The 26,981-nt window shown below is 42.8% G+C and overlaps 1 protein-coding gene across 4 annotated transcripts in view; it reads left to right on the top strand.

Annotated features, from left to right (window-relative positions):
- The window catches only part of dgkh (diacylglycerol kinase, eta), a 73,549-nt gene that overhangs the window by 35,182 nt on the left and 11,386 nt on the right, over positions 1–26,981 (top strand). For all 4 annotated transcript variants that reach the window (XM_030757711.1, XM_030757710.1, XM_030757712.1 and 1 more), the window contains 15 exons: positions 10,514–10,620; positions 10,936–11,061; positions 11,528–11,630; positions 14,679–14,841; positions 14,957–15,065; positions 15,395–15,616; positions 15,882–15,973; positions 16,892–16,991; positions 17,147–17,459; positions 17,659–17,790; positions 19,385–19,519; positions 19,643–19,760; positions 20,021–20,131; positions 20,232–20,328; positions 22,553–22,660. In XM_030757711.1, coding sequence (XP_030613571.1) covers positions 10,514–10,620; positions 10,936–11,061; positions 11,528–11,630; positions 14,679–14,841; positions 14,957–15,065; positions 15,395–15,616; positions 15,882–15,973; positions 16,892–16,991; positions 17,147–17,459; positions 17,659–17,790; positions 19,385–19,519; positions 19,643–19,760; positions 20,021–20,131; positions 20,232–20,328; positions 22,553–22,660 — 2,036 coding nt within the window. The remainder of the gene's footprint in view (positions 1–10,513; positions 10,621–10,935; positions 11,062–11,527; positions 11,631–14,678; positions 14,842–14,956; positions 15,066–15,394; positions 15,617–15,881; positions 15,974–16,891; positions 16,992–17,146; positions 17,460–17,658; positions 17,791–19,384; positions 19,520–19,642; positions 19,761–20,020; positions 20,132–20,231; positions 20,329–22,552; positions 22,661–26,981) is intronic.

Below are 26,981 nucleotides of genomic sequence, written 5' to 3' on the forward strand. Positions count from 1 at the left end.
ACCTGTCCAGAGTGCACCCTGCCTCTTGCCCTATGACAGGTGGGATAGGCTTCACCTATCCTACACTAAGCTCTGTTTTTGGACATCAGAAAATCTGATGTGAAAGGAGAGACTTTGACTACGGTTACACCAGTATTCTTCCAGATACAATTCAGATACGATTCAGTTCTAGTACCTTAGCTCCAAATACTAGCTGCAGAGACTGAGTACTGATCCAGTCCCAGTGTTGAATTAATAAGCTGTATTCCTCACTGTCATCAGGCTCCACTTAAACATTGTTGTCCTTACTTTGTAAAGGACAAAGTGTAACTAATAAATACATCAACTAATATATATTTACTGAATTGTTGCTTGTCAGTTATTATTCACCTAAGTTTTTGGCACTAGCTTCATTTCCGGTGGCTGTAAGAATCTATAGGCTACTCAATAATGCTGCCAGTTGCAGTCAGCTAGTTTCTCCTTTCCGTGATCTTTCTGCAAGTGCACTTCCTCACACACACGTGAAACACCTATGGAGTGGAGCTAACAAGAGAAAGGTGAAGTGAAATAATATTAAGTTAACACTGAGTTGACAACAGCATAATGCTACACTGAGTGCAGTAAAAGCTTCAGAAGATGAAAAGAGTGCAAGGAAGAGAGAGGGAGAACGAGAGAGCCGACAGGGAAAAGCATTTGTCGTCTGAGCTTTTCACTCGTGCCAACTTTTGGCCACAAACTACTGTGAACACTGAAAGAAGGCCGTTGGTGTAGGAGGCATGAAATCCTTCCAAACTGCTGATCCTTTGCTGGTAGCTTTCTCTGTGCTACCTTAGCTATTCTGCTGACAACCGATGCACTGCTGCTAATGCCGTGGCTGTCAGCTTTTGGATCACTGGAGCTTCGGAATTTTTCTCTGAAACAAGGCATGAAGTGCCTCTGATTGGGTTGTTTTTAGGAGGTTAGGTTGAAACATGACTCACAGAGAATGATAACTGGTTGGTTTAAGCATGGCCCTGGCTGTCATCAGTGGAGAGAGACAGGAAATGGGGGAAAGATACAGGGGAAGACACGCAGGCAAATTGGCGACTGGCCGGGACCTGCGCTGCCCGCACTGCAACACGGCATATGTATGTGGTCGCCGGCTTCACCACTAAGCCACCCAGGCGCCCCCAAATTCTGTAACTTTTTAAATATTTTTTGCCTACTGTAGCTCTAATGTACCTAGTGTAGCTATGGTTGTAGTAATTTGTATAACCAAGGACTCACAAAAAGTCCTCTGTGTGAATGTCAGGCAGCAAAATGTGAACTCACTGCAGCTTTTAAAGAAAATTAGCCTCATTCATCTGGATAGGTGATTATATGCAACTATTACAATAAGCGGTAAACAGTAACTACTGTAATTTGAGTTGTTATATTTATAAATGTCATACAAAAACATTACCTGTGCTCCTGCACTCTGTCTCCCAACTCAAGAAACAGCTGTGCTTTGAGGAAAAGTGTTTAACTACATGCATGCCAGTCTGCCCAGCACAGTTCCTGATAATTACGTTAGGGTCAATTTGCAGAGCAGCTAGTCACGACTCGAGTCTCTCTCCTGCATTCTGTCTTTATTGTGCAGAAGAACACTTAACGTTATACATCCTTTCTCTTCTTAACTTGCACAAACCATTTTATCTTGATCGGTGCTACCTCTCCAACACAAGCACACCCTGAATGGAAAGCTCACCACAGCCTCACACAGTAAACAAATATGTGATCAAATGCTGATGATGCTATTTCTCTGAAGTGCTGTAGAGGGTCCACATTTGAGTCACCGTGGACTTCTGTGGAATTAGGGTCAGCTGGCAAGTATCTCCAGGTGGAGATCCCTGTTGAAGTTAGTAGCTGCTGTGGATAGTTCATTTCTGTTGATCCTAATGTAATGATTTTTTTTTTTTAGTTTTTTTTCTAGCTCATGGTTGTTGCCCTAATATGAGTTGTTTTGTACAAGTATTTGCTTCACTTGAAGCTCATTTATTTTCTGTCTGTGTATATATACTATTATAATAGTAGTAAATATATAATAAAGATGGCAAATTTCATATTATAAAGTCAGTATATGTATAAGTAATCCCTGTGAAACTAAAGCTCAGGCTTCAGGCTGCTTCAAACACTCAGCCTCAGATTGCTCTTTTTTTTTAAACTCGTGGCTGTGTCGTGCTGGTGAGAGTGGTTACTCCTAATATGGTCGTCTCATCTGGAGAAGCAAGGAAGCTAAAACCACTTGTTTAATGCAGAGGATGAACTGAGGGGCTGCACCAAGACCCAGTATAAGATAAATAAAAATTATTTTGAACTGTGAATCACGCAGCGGTATTTGGTAGAGTCTAAGCATAAATTTATAGAGCTGGAAATGGGCACAATAAGTCTTCTTTAATGAGAATTAGCAGGTTGAAATGAAGCTGAATTGTCCTGTAAAGAGTTTGTTTTTAGAAACAGTGTTTTCTTACATAACTCCCTTTCCTGGCTCCTGCTTTTGAGATCAGACACCGTGTAGTATTGTAGCAGATGATTTAGCTTTGGAAGCAAAGCCTGTGAGTTGGCAGGTCTGTAGGTACTTTGGGAGGCCTATATGGCTATTTTACGTAAGGACCGGTGAGTCACTGAAGTGAGAAAATTCTTTTCTTGAGTGTCTGCCCAGGTGCAGCAGATTGGATGTACCTGAGCCAACAAGAGTCTTTGAAATACACTGGGTTGTGGAGCGGGATGCCCATCAAACTCACAGCCAGCATATGTATGACTGTCACCCTGTATTCATATGCTTTCATGCCATATTGTGTGTTAGATAAGCGTTGACTCAGACTACTTTAAAAAAATTGCATTTCATTTGCCTCCAATTGCCCTTAACAGGGAAAAAACTGATAAAGGATCATGAATGACACCCTGTCTCCTCACCTCATCTGTGAAGGAACAGAGAAGTGTGTGTGTGTGTGTGTGTGTGTGGAGGGGGGGGGGGGGTTGATGTGGGGAGGCTGACACTTTTTTTTTTTTAACTTTCTTCTAGCCGCTGTAAAGTGTTATTGACAGGCAGCCGAGCATAATGAGCACCATCTGCATATCCTCTCACTCTAATTTTGCTAATGTTCCCCTGTGAGCGTGTGCATGTGTAACTCAGTCCCGTGTGTGCGCCTACATGTGTGCTGGGTTTGGTGTATACGTGTGGAGGCAGTGAGAGCCTCTCCACTCAGTGCTCATTATCCTCTCATATCCAGAGCAGAAGGCAAAAGAGAGAGACAGAGAGAGAAAGACCAAATCATTAGAGCAGTATCTAACTCTTGTTATTTGAATCAGCTTATCTTGTGTCACACATACACAAGCAATAATAGGAAGGTGCAGTTGAGATTATGGGGTCTTCATTACATCACTGACAGAAGCCTTACATCAGGTACAGGGTACCTAACAAACCAGGCATCCATGGATGTTATTTTTTGGAATCTAGTTGACCAAATATATCCCAATTTAGTTAAGTAGCAGAGGCGAGTGTTAATCAGTTTCAGCTGCTTTGGTGTTAATGAAATTAACAACAAGTGCACTAAAAGGGCAACAGTGAGACAACCCCCAAAACACGAATGTTTTACAGGTGGAGGCCGAGGACATTTTTCCCTCCTCATCTTTTCTGTTTTTTCGCTAGTTTTGCATTTGGCTAGGCTCAGTGTCACTATAGCATGAGGTGGTACCTGGACCCAACAGAGGCTGCACAGGCAGTCCAACTCCTCCAGGATGGCACATCATTACGTGCCATTGCCAGAAGGTTTGCTGTGTCTCCCAGCACAGTCTCAAGAGCATGGAGGAGATTTCAGGAGACAGGCAGTTACACTAGGAGAGCTGGACAGGGCCGTAGAAGGTCCTTAACCCATCAGCAAGCCTGATATCGTCTTCTTTGTGCAGATGCTTCTCCTCTCAGACCTGAACTAGGAGGAGATCCCCCAGGACACCATCTGTTGTCTAATTTGGAGCATGCCCTGATGCTCTCAGGCATGCATACAAACACATGGCAGCCACACATACTACTGAGTACCATTTTTAGTTGCTGCAACAAATTTTTGTAGGTTGATAATTTTCATTTCTATGAAATGATGTGGAATCCTTTCATTCCAAATACATTACCCAGCCCATATCAGTATAGATATCCAGCATGATTTTTTTCTCCTTTTGCCTGAATAGGTTTCCTCTGGGTACTCTGGCTTCCGCCCACAGTCCAAAAGCATGCATATTAGGTTAACTGGTGATTCTGAATTGGCTGTAGGAGTGAAGGTTGTCTGTCTCTATGTGTTAGCCTGGTGACCTGTCCAGGGTGTACCCCGCCTCTGGCCCTGTGACAGCTGGAATAGGCTCCAGCCCTCCTGCAACCCTGAACTGAATAAGTGCCCTAGTCTTTGTGACCATGTCTCAAAGACATTATTCTAGTGCAGTAACACAGTCCCATTAATAGCTGCATTTTGGAAGACACATGTAATAGTGCCTAACAAGGGAAGTAAAACAAAGAAGCATGAAAGTCACTGTGCGCGTGTGCACACTGATGAGAAAGACAGGGAGAGGTGTTCTCCCTGTGTGCCGATTTATGTGTAGAAGTGTGACTAAAACCCTGAAACACTAGAACCGACTCTGCTCGCTGTAAAAAGGAAAACGATGTATCCTAATCCATCTTACATCAGTATTCTCCTCCTCCCTCCTTCCAAGGCTTGTTTCAGTAAAATACCAGTATTACTGCAGAGCAGGAATATGTGGGGTTTGGCTCTAAACACTCAGAGTGAGCACTGAGTAAAGAGTTACTCCTAGTGGCAACTATCACACCCATTGGGCCCAAAATACATGCTTTTCAGTGCTGACTTTAGCACAGTTTAAAATAAATTTCCTGCCACAAACCTTAGTAACTTGTGGTTGTGTGATTCATTAAATTGTATCCTCACTTGGAGCAGATGAGTTGCTCATTAGCGCAGACTGATTCTGTCTGATTCCAGTGTGTTGGCAACCTGTCTGCTGTTTATAAATTCAGTGGCAATTGCAGACTTTTGCCAGTCTGATTACTTGTAGTCAGTCTGAGCTGGACAAAGACAGGTTGCCTCCTACCATGTGACCCGTGGACTCACCTTGTGAGAAAATTTGATCATCCAGAGGTTAAGGGTATTGCACATTCAACCTCTGGTAACCAACTGGTTGGCACAACTACTTGTAGTTGGTCCAAAACAGCAAAAAATTCAGTGCAATCAGTTGGCAACCACCAGGTTTTCATGGTCTCACGGAGGTTGCCAATCAGTTTTTTCCTCTAGTCTGACTGGGGCTTAAGACCAGTTCTTGTGTAATTTGGCACACCTCAGCCTTTTATCACTGTTCCCCTTCCTTAAGAATGGCTTCTTGACAGCCACCCTTCCACTGAGACCATATCTGATGAGGCTTCAGTGAACAGCAGATGGATCGTGAAGGGCCAGATGCATCTCTCAGGTCCTGTGTCAGGTCTTTGCTGGATTATTTTCCCTGTTTCTTAAAGACATGGCTGTCACATACTGTTCATCTGCCATAGATAGATTTTCAGGCTCATCTCTTCTTCTTTTGTCCTCCACTTGTTCCGTTTCCTCACAATTTTAATCTTTACAACATGCTGAGATATGCCAAGTTTTTGGCTAATACGTCTTCAAGAATCACTTTTGTGGTACAAAAATACTATTTTATGCCTGTCGAACTGTGTTATCTTTGCCATTTTTTTAATAGATTCAACCAAAGAAATGGCAACAAATTATCTGTTTTTGCGACAGGCTGCAGTAACAAAGTGCCGAAAGATACAATTTAAAATTGGTTGTCTGTGTAGACATAACAATGGTTCAAGTGTTTTTTTTTCATGCTTGAATGATTCATAGGTCAGTGTTAAGTGGTTTAACAGTCAAAAAAAACATTCCTCTGAAAATGGTCAGGTACAAGGACTGGACTGAAAATGAATGAAAATGCAATCAGTGTCCAAAGAAAAACTTTGAAAGACCTAGTCGTACCATTCAGGTGTGTATGTTCCATTTTTACAGTTGTTTCGGTGTTCACACCTCTTTAGCTCTTTGCAGTGGTTAGCACCTGCTGAGGGAATATTACTGTGAGGAACCGTCTGCAGGGATAGGCTCCACCCTGACAACTGTAGTCTGATAAGCAATGAAGATTAAAAAGATTGAAGAGACATTTAGATATAAAAGGACATTGTTTTAACCAGACCTGTTCCAAACATGTATTTCTACAAATTTTTGCAGGATGGCTAATTCATTTGCGTTCTGTAAAAAAGATTGGCACAATTAATTCAAAATACTTTCGTTAACATGTTGTGTGTTTGCTGAATCAGAGTACGATGAAGTGAGAGGCAGTGAGAAGGGGAGGATCACTCATAAGAATGAGAGAAACAGTATGTGAGAATGGGAGACAAGAATATAGAGAGGCAAGCGCAGAAGACAGTTTTATTAAACTTTCAGGGCAGAATGCCAAACAGTTTCACAGCAATCAGCGCGGCTTAAATTTCCCTTCGATTTCCTGTACAGGGCAGTCAGTGGGGATTGATTTGCGCTACCTACCCATAAACACACACACACACAAACAGACAAAATTCTGTCTGTATTTCACCCTTACACAGACAGACTGTTTTCTCCTAGTCTGGTTTGTGACGGCTCAGTGTATGGCCATTAACAGGCGGTGGTATTATGTCCTCAGAATTCTCTTAACGTTCTACTAATGCTCTCTAACAGCATTTAGTGGTAGATTGAAACATTGATTGTTGCTCCCGGATATGACTTTGGCTCAGTCTATAGTGTATGTGTGTGGCATGCCTAATGATGAGGTTTTGTGTGTGTGTGTGTGTGTGTGTGTGTATGGGGGTGGTGGTGGTGGAGGTAGCTGGAAGCAAAGTTCCCCATAGTACAGACATTATTCATAAGTCCGCTAAGTGCCTCATCTCTACAGGAGAAAGAGTCCAAAGCAGTCTCCATCTGTCTGTGCTGTTTCATAAGAAACATTCATGCTATATTTACACTTCCCTCTTCATTCCTATTTAGAGCGGCCAGCATTAAGCACATTTAAGTCCCTTCTTCTGCTTCTTGTTTATATGGAACAAACGTTGATAGATTGGATAAGATGTTGCCATGTAGAGAAGGATCTTTGTCATTATCCTGACTGTCTGTCATTAGCCCCTTTCACCTCACCTCCTTGTCATTGTCACAAAGCCCAGATGACATTTCACTCTGAGACACCTACTTGTAGCTTGGTGTTTACACTGATCAAGTAGAAAAAATGCTACCAGCCCCGAACCCTCTGAAGCCTCATAGTTCTCTTTGTTGAGTGAATGTCCATTCAAGGTTCCTTCTTGTTGTACTTTCTGTTTCCATCACTCTTTACCTCCTCCAGCATGGGGGGAATATTTCTATTGCTGGGTAGAGCTTTCCAGAATTATTCCCATTGTTGAACCATGCACCCTTTCATCTGTCTGAGAGAACTAGCATCTACCCAGGAACCAAAGAAAACCAAATTGCTGTCTTCTTCCTTTTTTGGTTTATTTGACTTATTTGAGCCATTGTTTTCTAGATTTTCTGGAAGACATACAGTAAATAGGTAGTGAAAGTAAGGCTGCCAATAAAAACTGATAAAATCATTGTTCTGTGGCCACTACATTATGCAATAGACATTTATGCCATAAAGTCAGAAACTTCAGTCATTTCAGTTGAATAGTCAGGTATTTGAAAAGAAGACTAATAATACTCTCATATATTTCCATTCAGTAAGAAGCTGAAGAAGAACATCCATTTTCCATTTCTTGAGACATTTAGCTTAATTTAGCAAAAACACTGGATACAGGAGACAAACACCTCCCATGATTCTGTTACAAACTGCCTACCAAATGCATCCAACCAAGTTAAAATGCTTGGTCTCATATGGGGTACTGCAGCTCAGGAGGAAGGTTGATGGGTCAATCCCTGGCTCCTCTAATCTGCATGTTGAAGTTCGTACATCGGGTTTTCCGGTGGGTTAATTTGGCTTGTGGCAAAAAGTGCTTTGAGTGCTGTATACACTTTATTGCCAAAACTATTCACTCACCCATCCAAATCATTGAATTCAGGTGTTCCAGTCACTTCCACGGCCACAGGTGTATAAATCAAGCACCTAGGCATGCAGACTGTTTCTACAAACATTTCTAAAAGAATGAGTCACTCTCAGGAGCTCAGTCATCCAGTCATGAAATTTCCTCACTACTAAATATTCCACAGTCAGCTGTTAGTGGAAGTGATTGGGAACAACAGCAGCTCAGCCACCAAGTGGTAGGCCACATAAAATCAGTGGGGTCGAGGTGCCGAGGCGCATAGTGTGCAGAGGTCACCAAGTTTCTGCAGTCAATCACTACAGCCCTCCAAACGTCATGTGGCCTTCAGCTCAAGAACAGTGCAGGGCTTTCAAATTATGCCTGCGCCAGGCGCATTTTCCACCCACTTCACCACTCTGTGCCATCTACTTTTTAATTTTCCTAAATAAAATTTTTTGCGCCGTCTGCCGTCTCCATTTCCAGCACCATGTGGACACACTGGCAATATTTACATTCTTTCAATCTGAGCCATTTGATTGGTTCACAACTGCCATGTGACTATTCATATCATCTGCTGCCGTCATGGCTTCGGTCTCTGTCATAAGGTGCCTGCTACTTTGGCATGGCCCCCTGTTACTCCAAAACAATTTGAAAGCCCTGCAGTTTGTAGAGAGCTTCATGGAATGGGTTTCCATGGCCGAGCAGCTGCATCCAAACCTTACATCATCACGTGCAAGGCAAGTGTTGGATGCAGTGGTGTAAAGCACGCTGCTGCTGGACTCTAGAGCAGTGAATTTGTGTTCTCTGGAGTGATGAATCACACTTCTCCATCTGGCAATCTGATGGATGAGTCTGGGTTTGGTGGTTGCCAGGACAATGATACTTGTCTGACTGCATTGTGCCAAGTGTAAAGTTTGGTGGAGGGGGGATTATGGTGTGGGGGTGTTTTTCAGGAGTTGGGCTCGGCCCCTTAGTTCCAGTGAGAGGAACTCTTAATGCTTCAGCATACCAAAACATTTTGGACAATTTCAAGCTCCCAACTTTGTGGGAACAGTTTGGGGATGGGCCCTTCCTGTTCCAACATGACTGCACACCAGTGCACAAAGCAGCTCCATAAAGACATGGATGAGTGAGTTTGGTGTGAAACAACTTGACTGGCCTGCACAGAGTCCTGACCTCAGCCTGATAGAACACCTCTTCCCATAAACACTCCTAAACCTTGTGGAAAGCCTTCCCAGAAGAGTTGAAGCTGTTGCAGCTTCAAAGGGCCGACATCATAAGAATGGGATGTCACTCAAGTTCATATGTGTGTGAAGCCAGATGAGTAAATACTTTTGCCAATAGAGTGTAAGTAGCACTGCATTTCCTATATGTCTGTACAAGAAAATATATAAAATATAAAAGTGATCAATTATGAGTAATAATTTTATGGAATTAATAGGCCTCATTCACAAACAGTGCGCAGAAATTGGATTTGTCAAAATTCAGAACTAAGGCCTTGTGTTCACACAAATAATAAGGCTTGGCAGGCTTAGAAATGAACTAAATACATATTAAATCTGTAGGGGCTAAATTTACTAATGCACTGTCCAAATATAAAGAAACATGAAAGTCATGTTGGATGTCACCACTTTTACCCAGATTTCTTGGCAAAATCCCACTTTTGGTTATTTGTCCTATAAAACTGGGCCAACAATTCAGGTAATTCTTGCCCTCAATCTGCTTCCTTCATTTTCATCTAGCTTGTTATCCGTTTTTTCACATTACTTGTATGTGTTGTGTGCCTGCTCTTTTGATGTGAGGGTTATGGTGCAGTTGAATACATGTACCGGGCATTTCTTTTCACCTGGTGACTGGGCTGAAGCAACAGAAGCACATGCAGTATGTGAATCACTGTCCGCTCCAGAGGCTGTACAGAGGTGCCATTTTAACACAGTAATCCAGGCATAATTGGCAGATAGGTTTAATATGGTGCAGGAGCTGCCTGTTATTTATTTGTTGGTCTGACTTTACACTGCGCTTTGCTGAATACCGATAAATAGACTGAGACCTGTGATGTGGCGCTAAGTCACCTGGCTTTGCTTCTGTCAGATAAATGCAGATTAGATTAGTGTTTACGCACACATTAGGCCGCTCTTTAAGGCTTAATTAATTAGAACACTGAGTGTGTCTGTTTCTGAATCATTCGTCAGTGTTTTTCAGTCTGTGAAAAGACTTTAGGAGCTTCATAAAATTTTGTGCAAAATGTGCCTAGAGACCTTTCAAGCTGACATCTTAAATTGGTGAGTAATAAACGGTTTATTTCCTTGAAGTCTTATGGGGAGATTATCTGGATCAGTGTTTGATTAGTGAAGTGTTATTCTTCTGTAATTTGGTCCTCTAATGTGATGCTGCTGAACAGCGACTGTAACAGTGACCACTGTCAGACTGACATGCAGCATCTGTGTTTTGCAGTGTGCAAATTCAAAGCGCACAAACGCTGTGCTGTCAGAGCCACTAACAACTGTAAATGGACGACCCTGGCCTCCATAGGCAAAGACATCATTGAGGATGAGGATGGGGTAAGTTTGTTCAAAACTGGTCTTCACTGAAAGGCAAGAAAGTTCTTGTAATATAATTTTCTGCTTAATATAATGTGGAGGCCTTTCTCTTGAGTAACCAAGGAGACTATGGGAACACAGTGAAGCATTCAGTTGTATTGTTTTCCCATAAGAACAGCATTTTTCTGCCTGAAATATGCTGTTCTTTTGGGAAATCCTAGTAAAAATGACTGATTGAAGCAGACAGTGGTAACCAATTTCTCTTTTGTGTGTGTGTGTGTGTGTGTGTGTGTGTGTGTGTGTGTGTGTGTGTGTGTGTGTGTCTGAAACCTACAGATTGCGATGCCTCACCAGTGGTTGGAAGGCAACCTGCCTGTCAGTGCCAAGTGTGCCGTGTGTGATAAGACGTGTGGCAGCGTGCTGAGACTGCAGGACTGGCGCTGCCTCTGGTGCAAAGCTATGGTAAAGCATCTGTCACATGCACCAATCACACACAGCAATAAAACCATCTGGTTAATTTTATGTAGGTCTCCTGTTGTGCTAAAGCTCTGATCCAGGCATGGACACACAGGGTCTTGAGGTTTTCTTTTTCACTGGGATGATGGTAGCGCTTGGGCTTGTCCTGGCACACACACTAACATTACAATTAATATACCAGTGAAGTTATTAACTGACAAAATTTAAATTAAGACTCAATTTTCCAGCATTGTCCCTCCATTAGCAGATATTAAATCAGTAATTTAAAAAAAAGCACAGACATGTAGAAGGCAGGCAACATGTATCATTCAGCCTGTTTAATTGAAATCATAATACCCAATGGGAATTTTATGCCGTTGCTGCATTCTTTGTTTACGAGAGAAAAAAAGTAGTCTAGCATCTATAATCTGCTTAGAGTTTGAATTCCCCGTATTTGGTGTTGTTCTTCTAGGTGCACACAGCCTGTATGGACCTGTATCCTCGCAAGTGTCCTCTAGGTCAATGCAAAGTCTCCATCATCCCCCCTACTGCTCTCAACAGCATCGACTCAGACGGTAGGCGACACACACACACAATCACCCGTGCAATCTTGCCTACTCACTCCAAGGGTCAGAGGCACCTGTGAGCAATCATTAGTTTTCAGAGGTGAATAAATGAGATTTTGCCCTTACTTGGTCAGCTGATGACTTCTCTTTGAACTTTGACCTTTTGCTCTATCATAAACGAAACGACAGTGGCAGAGAGGATGATTCATTCTGGTTCAGTCAAGGCACCGTTGTCCACCCAGGGACACAGCTACTGACACGTCCCCTTTCTCAATACTCCCTCCTCTGGAGCGTGAGAATAGAGAAAATAACAATAAAATTATTTTCCCCTCTGATCTCACACTGTGAAATTATTTATTTATTTATGTGTTTATTAATTTATTTAAACCCTTTGTTGTTTCCAAACTCTCTGATAAACTCTTCATTATTATTGTGTGTGCACTTTATCTCTCCAGAAATGTGCAACGTTCTCATATTCTGTAAAAACCCACGAACAGCAGAGGATATGACGCTGTAGCGGTTTTTTTATTTGCTTTGTTAAACATAAACTGCTGTCTGAAAATAAAGGGGAAAAGAACAGGCCTAAAACATGAATTAAAATAAATGAAAGAACAGTTACTATCAGTTTTCTTTTCCATATGGAATACAGGATAAGGTGTTAATACAGGGACATGACGAGGTACTGCATGTGTTCCAGGAAACTGCCTGTTTCTCGTATAGTGTGATGGTTGAAAGTAGACCCATGTGACAGTCACACACCTTTCTTCAAATAGTTCGTCTCACAAGATGAGTGCATGTGTTAAAAAAAAAAACACTAATGTGATAATGATGCTTCTCTGCAAGAGGATGCAAACTACCATCAGACTCTATTCATGATCTCAACATAAAGACAGACTTTATATATGTGTGTGTGTGTGTGTGTGTGTGCACACGCGTGCGCGTGTGTGTGTTTGTTTCCCAGAGTTCACGTTAAACCCATTTTAGATGAAGATCAGCACATGAGAGGCAGACTCAGATAAGCATGTGGGATTGGATTACTGTTGCTGGATCTATTGCTCTTTCTCTGTCTCTTTCACAAATCACACACGCGCGCGCGCACGCACACACACACACACACACCTATATGTAGTACACACAGTCCACTCAGTCTTTGAAAAGCTGGCATCTGCTAATTGGTAGATGGATGGTGGAAAGATGGAGAATGGGAGGATGGAGAATCCAGATGAACAAGGACGAGGACAAGATACAAGCAGAGAAAGGGAGAGGGCTAATAAACGGGAAGATATATGCTTTGCTTCTCTCTCTCTCTCTCTCTCTCTCTCTCTCTCTCTCTGTCTCCCTCGCTCTCTCTTGCTCGCTCTGTCCTTCACTCTCTCATCATCTCCTCACGTGCCAGGATCTCCTCTGCTCAAACACAGGCTGAAAAGAGGGGGAGTTTGGTTGTAATTGGCTGGGGGCAGACTGTAGCACGTGCCAGAGTGTCGTGACTCCCTGCTTTTTCTTCCTCTCTCCTCCACTTCCATGCACCCTCCCTCTGTTCATCCTTTGCAGAAACAATCATGGAGAGAGTGACCCAGAAAGGACCATAAATCAAAGATTGTAGGGGGAGAGATTAAAGAGCACAAGGAAGATGTGAAGCAGGATGAATGTTGCCATGGTGGGGTCTGGGGTGGGGGTGCATTCCCATACATTTAGGGTGGGAGCCCTAATACACACAAAGCTTTCACCACAGAGGCAGTGTTCAGATTACAGTTGGTGGTTGCATTACCTCCCCTAGATCAGTATGTGTGCTTGTTTTGTCCTCTACTGCACAGCAAACACGTGCTCGTGGCATGTGCTTAGCTCATCCTATGCATTATTATGCTCGATCTCACACACGCGACTTTGATGAGGTTGTTTGGCGACGACAGAGCTGGTTCACACCACCTGCTCCAGCACTGCTGCTCCAGTTTAAGTCACACCATGTTAACACATTTTGGAACATTAAAACATCAAGTTGAGTCAGCTTTGTTAGCAGAAATCACAGGTTAAAGATATTAAAGACAACAGCTTTGTTTTCTTTTATTCAGTTTTTAGCCCTTCAGCTTTGATCAAATAAAACTCTTAAAAATCAAATAAAGCTTGAATGTGTATGGATGAAGTATTAGGAGGAGCAACAGACAGAATGTGTGTACCGAACATAGACTGCAGATAAAAGATGGCCATAGCCACGATGAGGTCAAATATTTGTTTGTGGACTGTGTGAATCCTCAGTATTAGCATAAGAAGTGGCCGTATTTAAGCAAGAGGGTGCAGTGCTAAGTTATCACTTAATGCTAGCAAGCTTGGTTATCAAACTGCATTATTAAACTATATGGATGCAGCTCATAGACATCCATAATTAATAGTATTTTAATAATCATAATTTTACTATGGTAATTAATACTAAATAACAGCCTAGTCATACAGCAGGACCTGTTATTTGTCAGATAATAACATTATACTGCTCAAAAACACAGATAAGAGCTCCATTTCAGTGATTCCAGTTATCAGAGCAGGCAGCAATCAGCTTATGTTGGCACACCAGTTAAAAGCAGCAACACCTCTAACTTTGAAACCCTGACAATATTCAGGCAGGTGATATTTTATTTTTATTAAAATATGGAGTTGATATCTAGGGAAAACTATCCATAGAGACCAAAAATGTTTTCTTACGTGGCTGTGAAGGTGTTTTTGTTTTTTTTTTAGTGCTGTGAAGTTGGGCATTTAAACATGGATGTACATGGGGGTTGACTCACTTTTGGAATCATACTCAAGTGGCCATTAGAGAAACTGCAGTTTATAGACCTGACATAGAACTGACCAAAATATGATTATGTGTGTCATATGGCCCCTTCTTCACTGTGGACACTACACACACACACACACACACACACACACACACAGAAAGAAATTTCAATCAAATCCACAGCAGCTAGCCATGCAGGTCATTTTTCCATGTGAATTTCACTGCTTCCAGTCTGGTGAAATAAAGCCATGTTGAATTTTGTTGTTCCTGCTGCTGCCATGACTCCTCAGGCTTCTGGAAGGCCACCTGTCCTCCGTCATGTGCCAGTCCCCTTCTGGTCTTCGTCAACTCCAAAAGTGGCGACAACCAGGGAGTGAAGTTCCTACGACGCTTCAAGCAGCTTCTGAACCCGGCTCAAGTCTTTGACCTGGTCAATGGTGGGCCACACCTTGGGTGAGGAAAACACCTGCAAACAACCTTCATAAATATGAACGTGCACTGCATTTTGTTATTGGGCTTTAGTTGAAACCTGATCCTGCAGAATAAGTGGCTGTGTTGTGTTTTTCAGTCTGCGCCTGTTTCAGAAGTTTGACAATTTCCGGATCCTGGTGTGCGGAGGTGACGGCAGCGTGGGATGGGTCCTCTCAGAGATCGACAAACTCAATCTACACAAACAAGTAGTGCACAGTAACATGAGTGTTTGCACAAAGATGAGAACGCTATTATGATTTGTTTCTCTTGTACTGAAAATAAATGATCATTGCAAACTGTCACAAACATGTCAGATAGGAAGTCTTTGTAAATGTAGAGCTTTCCAGAATAAGTACATAGATGATAATTTGTCTTTGGCCAGTGTTCCAGTTGAGCATTTTGTCTTTGCTCTTAGCCAGCTTACATAAAGACAAAGTCATTCCACACACGCAGGCAGGAATGCACAGACAAACACAGAGCTCATTTTGAGTGTAGCAGGCACTGATGCCAAATAAACCCTCTGCATGTCTTTCAGTGCCAGCTGGGGGTGCTGCCCCTGGGCACCGGCAATGATCTGGCACGAGTGCTTGGCTGGGGCCCGTCATGTGATGACGACACCCAGCTGCCCCAGATCCTGGAGAAGCTGGAGAGGGCCAGCACCAAGATGTTGGACCGCTGGAGCATCATGACCTACGAGATTAAGATCCCATCCAAACACAGCTGCCCCACCACGCCTGAGGGAGCTGACGACTGCCAGGTACTCACAGGAGTTGACAGATATTCACACGCATCACTAGACCCAATCAAAGCCAGCGGGGATTCCAGACAGACAGACGTGAGGAGGAGGTAGTTGCTGGGAATAGTGTCTAACATTTTCAATTCAACTTCACCTCAGCTTGGATTCAAAACAGTGCAAAGAAGCATTATAGCAGCTTATTTTACTTGCAAATATATATAAAAAAAAATCTGCTGTAACTGTAGTGCTTAAAATATTAGTGATACTTTAATTGTTTTCTGCACAGTTTCACATTTCAACCTACGAAGACTCAGTAGCTGCTCACCTCACGAAGATCCTCAACTCCGAGCAGCACTCTGTGGTCATCTCCTCTGCCAAGTAAGTGTTTATAACACCGCCGTGACCCAGAACAAGGAGTCTGTCAGGTAAACAGGTTTTTTTGTGAAGGAAGACACCTGAAACACTTTAATTAAAAAAGTAAAACATTTAATGTGGAGGAGCTGCTTTAATTTTTATACGCGTTGTTATCTAAACATAAACAATCTCTGGGCGCTATGAGTTGAGCTTCATCATTCAGTCTTCTTCTGGCTGGATTTTCATGACCCAGAGTCCTCTCAGTCATAGGCACATCTTCTTCCTGATGTTCTAATTTAATCAATACAGTGAAATCTTGTCCAGATTAATGACAGAACATGGTGACGTTGGCGATGTTCTAATTGTACATTCGGTGGCCGGACCTCGAGATAAGATGCACTGAAAGAGAGAAGTTAGTTTACTACTTTCTGATCTGTTGCTCTCTGTCTAATGTATTATTAATTGTTTACTATTTGGTTGATCCACTGTTAATTATTTAATTTACTGGCATTTACCTTAAACATATGTCCTTTATTCACTGAGAAAAAATAATCCCTAACAAGTCTAAAATCAACAGAAACAGCAATGTAATCAAGTACGTGCACGACTCATTTGTTCAAAAGTACATTTCAGCATTTGTTTTGTAGTCATTTTCTCCATGTCACAGATAATCAGTGTACCCCCTCCCTTCACATAAACGGTGTTTTAATTGATGGAACCAACAACAGTTTTTCCAGCACTGACACGATAATATAACATAATATAATATAATATAAAGACTAATATAAAGAACCCCTAGGATCAGCACTTGGCGACAGTGGGCCATGTGCCACATCCTGTTGGGAGGGGAGGGGAAAGAGAAAAGAACAAAGTGGAGAATAAAGTAAAAAAATCAATTTTTATGAAAAAAGGAAGCACTGATGTTTTCTCCCTGTGTCTTAGAATTCTGTGTGAAACGGTGAAGGATTTTGTTGCCAAAGTGGGGAAGGCGTACGAGAAAGCCACAGAGAACGCTGAGGAGTGCGACTCTATGTCTCTCAAAGTAAGCCTCAAAAACAATGCAGTAAACATCCATTATCTGCCTGTGCTGAAAGGCAACTCCCTATATATTAAATTTCTGCTAATTCGCTGTCCTCTGACCGCTGCTGCAGCACTCCATCTGGCCTTTATGTGTCTCTTCTTCTCTGTGCCCTCCAGTGTGCCATCCTAAATGAGAAACTGGACTCCCTCCTCCAAACACTCAACACAGAGTGCCAGGCTCTACCTCCGCTCCCCCTCTCCACTCCACCTATTGTAGAGGAGGAGCACGAGGAGGAGGAAGAGGAGGAGGAGGAGGAGGCCAGCGAGGAGAGCCTGACAGAGCTGAAGGAGAAACTGGAGGAGGAGGAGACGGAGAAAGGAGTAGGAGGAGGTTCGCCTCACCAGCTGTTCAAAAGCAGGGAGCAGCTGATGCTCAGGGCCAACAGTCTGAAGAAAGCTGTTCGACAGGTCATAGAACAGGCAGAGAGAGGTACACATACTGAGCTGCAGTATAAGGCCAGAGATCAATGTTTTTGTTCATACAGAAGACAGTCTGACTCATGATGCTGCATTAAATTATCACAATCGAATAAAACCACAGAAAGAAAAAAGAGTAAAAAGGATGCGTTAATTTTTGATATATGCAACTTATCGTGTTAACGCCATCCCCCTGTTTCTGCTTTGTTTAGTGGTTGATGAGCAAAATGCCCATACGGAGGATCCTGAGCTTCCATCCCCTCTGGAGTTCAGGAAGGACAGCGAGGAGGAGAACAGAGACAGTGAGAAAGACGAGGACACTAAGGAACTGGAAGCAGTGTCATGTAAGCGTTTCTGCTGCTGTTTCAGCCACAATTCAAATCTCTGACCTCTCTGGCCGGTTCCCCTTCCATATCTGTGAGCTACTTGCAAACCTTTCACCTGCTTGGCCCCAGTGCATTCTCATCCTGGGCCAGTTCCAAAGCACTTAACCTGCCCGGCTCTGCCTGCTCACTTTGCATGTCTTCCAGCTTACATTGTTCTCATAGTTGACACATTTGTTTAATTGAGGGGCTGTGGTTTGATTTAAGAAAATAACTCAGCAGGGTTTGGCGTAAAAACAGATTTCCTCTCTCTTTTCTCTCCATAGAGAGGAAAACACAGCTATCCCTGTAATTTAGTCAAGCGCAAGAACAACAAAGATAACAGTAGCCTGAGAAGCCTTGTGCTTTTTGTACTCATAATTTAAATGTTGCCACCTTGTGGGTATTGCAATCACTGCACCACAGTGAACCGGAGACATAGCTAATGGAAAAAAAAAGGCTGCTGACGCAAATCAAGTTTCCTGTCATAAATAAACTCGGGGATTAGTGCTAAAAGTGCTTGGAGCAACTTTTCCTCCTGTGATATTCCACCTCTTACACCAGGCTGAGCTGTCTATGTCCTAATATTCAGACTGTGGCAACTTCTTTAATAATAAATCAGTGTACCTGTTGAAAGTACACAGGCAGGGCCACAGTAAAGTCTGTGTGTGGCTGTTTGTGCACGCAGGTTACTGTGAAATGTCCCCTGTGCTTCTTTGTGAGTGTGTGTGGATGGGCTGCAGGATGTGTTATTGTCTTAAGGGCAGAAGTTCTTCCTGTTTATCATTGGGCTGCTTCCTTCCTTCCACACATTTTCCAAGCATTAGAAGACAAGGAGGTATCAATCAAACCCTCTGCTTTGTGTCCTCTCCTTGTTTCCTCATATCGTTCCCTTTCCCCTTCCTGACCTGGAAGAACTCTGAGGAAGTAGAGCAGGAGAGATCGCTGCCCATGGTCTGCATGAATAAACCCGAAGCACCCAATCTTTCAAAGTGAAATGTTATCATTTTACTGTTACGTGTTATTTATCTTTGTTGTTAGATGGTGGGTCTCATTCACAAGCAATAAACTGTGATTCATCAATAATTAGGTTGCACTCTGCAGACAAATTTAGGTCTATGTCAGACCACACACACGAACAGATGAGTAGTATCTCAGTTTCTTTCATTATTTACAGTTTTCCAAAGCAATGTCAACCAAAAAAGAGTCATAAATTTAAAAAAACAAACACCATGGAATTCAATTAAATGTGAAGAAGACAAAATATTAACTGAAATAGGATTATATAGGATGTTGTCAGGTTCAGACAGGCCTTTCACTACCCAGTTTCACCAGTATGTTTGCTTCTTTGTTTCCTTAAATAGAGGAACAGGGGTTTGTTGGTATACAGATTCCAGGTAGCGTGTACGAGCCTGAAGTCTTACTGTTTCTTTTGGAACAGCTACTCTGTATATGGATGTGTGTCTGTGTGGTAATAAGTGCCCTCTGGCAGCAGCTGTGGTAAATTTTGTTTGGCTTCATACTTTCCATCATATCTGTCCCTTAATTCAAAAGAAGTTTTCTCTCCGTGGTCTAGCTGCTAAGAGTCCCTGTTCTCCAACGGAGAGGAGAGTGAGCCGCAGCACCCAGTCCTATGGCTCCTTCACCATCACACCTTTCACCACCAGCAAGGAGAACCTCCCTGTACTCAACACACGCATCATCTGCCCGGGTAAACACACAAAAACAGGCACCAAACTCATCACATTGGATCAGCAAGGGCACAGTGAGACATTACAGCTCAGCATTGTGTGACACGTGATATGTGTGTGTGTGTGTGTGTGTGTGTGTGCAGGCTTGCGAGCAGGTCTAGCCGCCTCTATTGCTGGCAGCTCCATAATTAGCAAGATGCTGCTGGCTAACATTGACCCCTTCGGGGCCACACCCTTCATCGACCCTGACCTGGACTCACTGTAAGAGCCGTGTCTTTTTTTAATGCCTTCTTCCATCTTTGTCACTGTGTTGCTGTTTTGTTGGTCTGATTCTACACTATTGCTTCGTCTTTCTCTTTCACCGTCTTGATGTATTTGTGTGCAATCTAACTACCTGTTTTGTGTATGTGCCTGTGTGTGTGTGTGTGTGTGTGTGTGTGTGTGTGTGTGTGTGTGTGTGTGTGTGTGTGTGTGTGTGTGTGTGTGTGTGTGTGTGTGTTGGGGACTGTTTCCTCACCCAGAGAGGGCTATATGGAGAAGTGTGTCATGAACAACTACTTTGGCATCGGCTTGGATGCCAAGATCTCGCTGGAGTTCAACAACAAGCGAGAGGAGCATCCAGAGAAATGCAGGTGAGACTCAGCGTATTTGTGTGCTTTAAGCTGAATTGTCACGACAGTCCTTTTCCTGCATACCGCTGATCTCTCGTGCCTCTGCACCTTCCCCCAACAGGAGTCGTACCAAGAATATGATGTGGTATGGTGTTCTGGGCACAAAGGAGCTTCTGCAAAGAACCTACAAGAACCTGGAGCAGAAGGTCCAGCTAGAGGTGAGAGACGGGGAGAGAAACTGGCATTTAAGGCTTTGGATTAAAAAGACCCACCCCCCCACCCCAAAAAAAAAAAAAAAAGTGAATTCAAGTTCTGGGATATTGATCTGGTCAGTTAAGTAGCAGAGGGGGTTGTTAATCAGTTTCAGCTGATTTGGTGTTCATGAAATTAACAACAGGTGCACTAGAGTGGCAACAATGAGACAACCCCCAAAACAGGAATGTTTTACAGGTGGAGGTCAGTCACATTTTTCCCTCCTCGTCTTTTCTGGCTGTTTTTCACTAGTTTTGCATTTGGCTAGGCTCAGTGTCACTGCTGGTAGAATGAGGTCATACCTGAACCCTACAGAGGTTGCACAGGTAGCCCACCTCCTCCAGGATGGCACATCAATACGTGCCATTGCCAGACGGTTTGCTGTGTCTCCCAGCGCAGTCTCAAGAACAAGAACATGGAGGAGATTCCAGGAGACAGGCAGGTACACTAGGAGAGCTGGACAGGGCCATAGAAGGTCCTTAACCCATCAGTAGGACCGGTATCTGCTCCTTTGTGCAAGGAGGAACAGGATGAGCACTGCCAGAGCTGCAAAATGACTTTCAGCAGCCACTGGTGTGAATATCTCTGACCAAACAATCAGAAACAGACTTCATGAGGGTGGCCTGAGGGCCCAACGTCCTCTAGTGGGTCCTGTGCTCACTGCCTGGCACCGTGGAGCCTGATTGACATTTGCCATAGAATACCAGCAGGTCCACCACTGGTGCCCTGTTTGTTTCACAGATGAGAGCAGGTCCACCCTGTGCACACGTGACAGATGTGAAAGGGTCTGGAGAAGCCGTGGAGAACGTTATGCTGCCTGTAACATTGTTCAGCATGACTGGTGGGTCAGTGATGGTCTGAGGAGGCATATACATGGAGGGACACACAGACCTCTACAGGCGAGGCACCAGCACCCTGACTGCCATTAGGTATTGGGATGAAATCCTTTGACCGACTGTCAGACCCTACGCTGGTGCAGTGAGTCCTGGGTTCCTCCTGCTGCATGACAATGCCCTGGCCTCATGTGGTGAGATTATGCAGGCAGTTGCTTGAGGATGAAGGAATCGATACCACAGGTGGCACCTCAGACTGTCCAGGAGCTCAGTGATGCCCTGGTCCAGATCTGGGAAGAGGTCCCCCAGGATACCATCTGTTGTCTCTTTAGGTGCATGGCCTGACGTTGTCAAGCATGCATACAAGCAGGTGGGGGCCACACAAACTACTGAGTACCATTTTGAGTTGCTGCAATGAAATTTCGGCAAAATGGACTAACACGCTGCATCATTTTTTTCACTTTGATATTTTGGGGTGTCTGAATTCAGCCTCTGTAGGTTGATAATTTTCATTTCCATCAAACCATGTGGCATCCTTCGATTACTAACACATTACCCAGCCCATATCAGTGCAGATATCCAGCATGATTTTTTCTCCATTGAGCTCTGATGTGGTTTAAAGTGTTCCTTTATTTTGCCATGCTTTTCTGTTTTAAAAAAATCAAATGATAAAAAAGCTCATAGATAATGTTCCCATTTAGTGAGGGTTTGAAATCACACTGGGTCCTAAAAACAAGGTATCTGCTGGTTTAAATTGGTCAAAATATCATAGAATGTAGCTTAATTTTCCCATGTTGTAAATAATTTTCACTGTTTAAAAGGACACTTTTGTTAAATAAAAAAGATATCAAGAGTTTGCATAGTAATATTTACCCATGTAGAAGTAAGGAATATTATAAATGCACTGCTCCTGTTATTCATGAGTTTTTATCATAAATTATTTTATAATAACATAAAAAAATTATAGTGTTTGTATTGAAAAAAATATATTTAGAGAACAGCATTCCTAAATAATGTGCCTTTTAAACATTTCATGAGTATACAGTATGATTACTTGTGTATTTTTGGGAAGGCGAGGCTGCTTAGACATTGCTAATTTTGGTGTGCAGGCAGAGCGTAAATACCTTGCTCATTTATATAGATAACTGATAACTGATAATGTTCAGTAAACAAATAACAGGTTTTGATTCAGTCAGTTCTACAGTGAAATAGTTCTGACAGCTCACTGAAGGCAGAAGCCAGAAGATGGTAAAATTTAACAGGTTTATTGTTCATGGCTTTAGATGTATGGACTTTACATTCTCTTTTCTTTTGCCTTACTGGTCCAACTTAGCTCGGTTATTTTTGTCTGTCCCAGTGTGATGGCCAGTACATCCCCCTGCCCAGCCTTCAGGGAATCGCGGTGTTGAATATTCCTAGCTACGCGGGTGGGACCAACTTCTGGGGCGGCACCAAGGAGGATGATGTAAGTACATTTACGGTTCACAAGCTGTTGACTCTAATAAAACTGCTCTCTGTGTAATGTTCCATCCTGCTTGGCATGGCCCTGGTAGGAAACTCAGATCACCTTTGGGGATGAAAAGGGTGTGTTTCCCACTCTGCCTGGAGCTTTTTTCCCCTCGCTTGTCTTCTCTGTTGTTACCTAATGAATGACAGTGTGGATGTCCGTTTGACGTGACCCCGATAGCCTGGATGTGCAGGGGGAGGGATGGCTGGAGAGACATCTCTGCTTGTTTGTTTAAGGCTCAGAGCACACTTGCTCCTGAGGGATTAGCGTGTCAGTTTGCATACACACACACACACACACACACCCCTGAGTGAGACCCTGCAGAAGTTACCCTTGAATACACACACATACAGTAATGTGCATTTGGTGTTATGTAACTGTTTTTGCTGGAGAGGAGGAAGCAGAAACAGGGAGAGGACACTTAGATAAACTTTGTCATTATGCTTATGGAGTATATACACAACTGCACAAACACGGACACAGATTATCATCAAACTTTTCTCTTTGTCTGGAATAAATCATTCATTTTGACACATGGGAGTAAATCTATGTTTTCACTATGAAAGAAAAAAATGAGTGTGTGTGTGTGTGTAGTCTCAAATATGTAGACGTGGACAGCACCAGGCCCTGACATGACATGATTCGCACCTACTGGCTAAAGAAGCTAACTGCACTCAATGAGTGCCTGACATCACAAATGAAACAGCTGCTAATGGATAAGGCGCACCCGGAATGGCTGACTGAAGGCCGGACACTCCTGATCCCCAAGGATACCCAGAAAGGAATTGGTAAGACCAGAATGACCAACCTGATTACAAGAAAGCCTATGACTCAATGTCTCACACATGGATCCTGGAATGCCAAGAACTGTACAAGATCAACAGGACCCTAAGAGCCTTCATCAGGAACTCAGTGGAAATGTGGAGAACAACACTAGAGGCCAACTTCAAGCCAATTGTACAAGTGACCATCAAGTGTCGAATTTACCAAGGAGATGCTTTGTCCCCAACTGCTGCTGTGCATATGCCTGAACCCCCTCAGCCAGATCATCAACAACACTGGCTACAGATACCAACTGTGGAAGGAAGCAAACATCAGCCACCTCCTCTACATCAAGCTGTATGCCAGGAGTGAACGAGACATCGATTCAATGATTCACACCACTAGGATCTACAGTAATGGCATCAGAATGTCATTCGGACTGGAGAAGTGTAGTCGGATGGCAACAAAGAGAGGAAAGGTAGTCAGAACTGAGGGGACTGCACTACCAGAAGGCACCACTGCAGACATTGAGGGCAGCTACAAGTACCTTGGCAAATGGCAACCATGAAGAGGCCACTAGGAAAGCTGAAGTCGCCAGGTACCTGCAGAGAGTAAGGCAAGTCCTGAAGAGTCAGCTGAATGGGAAGAACAAGATCAGGGCAATCAAAACCTACACTCTACCGGTCATCAGATACCCTGCTGGGATAATAAGCTGACCAAAGGAGGAGATAGAAGCCACTGACATCAAGACAATGCATGCATGGGGGGTTTCACCCCAAATGCAGCACCCTGAGACTGTACGCTAAGTGGAAGGAAGGAGGCCGAGGCCGAGTGTCAGAAGCGCTGCTCGAGATGAAACAACAAAGATCATGAGTACATCAGGAAGATGGCCACAAAGGATCATGACATGTACCACTGGCAGATAGAAGAAGTGGCTGAAAAATCCTACCAATGGCTGGACAAAGCTGGACTGCACAGATGTACTAATCACGGCAGCACAGAAACAAGCTCTAACACAAGTGGCTGGGGTCTACCACACCGCTCCAAATGCAGGCTGTGCAGAGATGCCCCTGAGACAATCCAGCGCCCTCCCTCTGGCAATATTTTTGTCTAAACATGTCCATCTAGTGGCTGGTGCCCCACAAGACAACTCAGTGTCATCTGATAGCGTTTTAGCAGTTCTGTTTTTTGCTGAGTCTCAGGCAGATGCTGCTGAATTCTCATTGCTTTGACCTTTTCATAGCAGGCATCAATATCAGACTTGTCGGGTCCTCATCTTTCAGATACAAACTAATTTCTCATTCAGGCTGGAGCCATACTGACCTGACAGTGCAAAATGTCTTTGTTATGGGAGGTTTGTTGAACAAATACAAGAATGACAGATGTGGGTTCACAAGTTCTTCCTGTAACAGAAAACACTCTTATTTCATGTAAACGACAGTTCACGACTTTTTTTTTTTTTACTTCTTTCATCAGCAGAAAAGTTTTCATCTGTACATAATTGGAAAAGTATTTTCTAATCATCATTTAGTCTTTTAACATGATAAATGTGCAGGTAACACAGTGTTCCACAGGAGCCTCCATGGCAGTATGTTGCCCTTTGCATGTGGCTCTGCAGCTTCACAGCAGGTGGCAGGGCCCTTCTGCTCCGGGTTCTTGTTTCCTTTTGTTGATATTGTTGATCTTAAATTCAAAGGTTTCATAGAGGGGGTTTGGGAAATCCACTTCATTTTCTCTTTTTAAGTAAATAGATCAATATGGTAAATTTTGTATATTTTTACAGTAAAATACAATTTGTCAGGAAAAAAAATAACTAGATATTTCATGTTTAAATATGCAAATGAGGCATTGTGTCCAATAGGCACAAGAATCTACATTTTGGACATTTTCTTTCTACTGGACTGAAAGAATGAAATGAAATGAAATTCACTTCAGTTCAGTTTTATTTATGTAATTAAGCAACAGTTGCTTCTCAGCACTTTATATTACAGGTAAAGACGCTTCAGTATCAGAGAGAAAAGCCCAACAATTAGGCAGTCATTAATAATTGGATGTCTTCCAGTTTCCTCCATCTCAATCGTGGCAAAACTGAGGTTCTTGTGTTTAGCCCCAACAACTTTTCGAAGGAGAGAAGTCATTATATTGGCTCCCTCTACAGCAGTATCAAATCATCTGCTGAGAAACTTGGTATCATTTTTGACCACAGTTTGAAGTTAGAATCTCAAAGCTCATCCAGTCTTGTGTCCTTCATTTTAAGAAACATCACAAAAATCAAAACTTTTTGACTCCTAATAATGTGTAACATTTCGTACTCACTTTAATTCTCTCCCACCTTCAAATGGTCACAGGATACAGCAGCTAGACTGCTAATAAAAACTAGCCAGTGCCTACATATCACCCCGATTGTTGCTGCCCTTCACTGACAGAATTCATTTTAAAATTTTATTAATAACATAAAGCCCTACATGACCAGGCTCCTGCCTGTGTAGCAGACCTGCTGAGACTGTTTTCCTGCTGTTTCCCCTCTCTGAGGATCTGATCAGGTTCTTTTAACACTCTTATTTTAAAACCAGAGGTGACCACGTTTATGGTATTTGTAGCTCCTAAACTTTGGAGAAGCCTTCCTCGGCCTATCGGTCGGCTGAATCTGCGGCTTGTTTTAAACAACAGCTGAAAACTCTTTTTTTTTTTTTTGGGTTAGTTTTTCCTAGCACATTATTTTTGGCTCTTGTTTTTCTGATGTTTACGTGGAAGTGAGTGTGTATGCAGGAACAAATGTAAGACCATATGTTTGACTGTGTTTATATGTTTGGACATTTACACTTCAAGATGCGTTTTTATCCAAATTGTGAAGCACTTTGTAACTACGTTTTAAAAAGTTCCATACAAATAAAGTTGTTTTATTTTTCAAATCAAACAGTTGGCAATACTGGGAAGGAAGAACTTAACTTTTAACAGGAAGAGGCTCCTGGCAGAAGCAGGATCAGGAAGAGGCAACCATTTACTGTAGCATGTTAGCGATGAGGGGAAAGAGAAAAGAAAAAAGGAGAACAAAGAGAGAGAAGGATAAAACACAAACTATGGGAACGGAAAGACATGCTTATTTAGACACCCTCTTCCAACAGAAGGAGAAATTTTACATTCAACATGAAAAACTGCTGGAAAATCTTAGACGGTGTCTCTCTCTTCCAAATTAGGGTCACAGGGGTCTATCCTACCAGACACAGGGTGAAAGCAATGATGCACCCTCTACATGTCACCAGTCCATCACACAACTGACAGACAGAGATAAACATAATAAATATTACATAGTTAAATGTTAAGTTTGATTTATTGTGGAAGGATGAGGGGCCTGGGCTGCTAACTTGGTAAATGGGCTGGTTCTGATATTGCACTTTATACAACATACAAGTACTTTTTTCTACTCCTAATTGCTCCAATGAATGCTTATAAAATACAAACACTTACCTTGTACATTACTTTGTGTTAATAAACCTTTTGGTGATTGCTTATGTAC

This window comes from Archocentrus centrarchus, chromosome 21, assembly GCF_007364275.1.
Source record: "Archocentrus centrarchus isolate MPI-CPG fArcCen1 chromosome 21, fArcCen1, whole genome shotgun sequence".
NCBI lineage: Eukaryota > Metazoa > Chordata > Actinopteri > Cichliformes > Cichlidae > Archocentrus > Archocentrus centrarchus.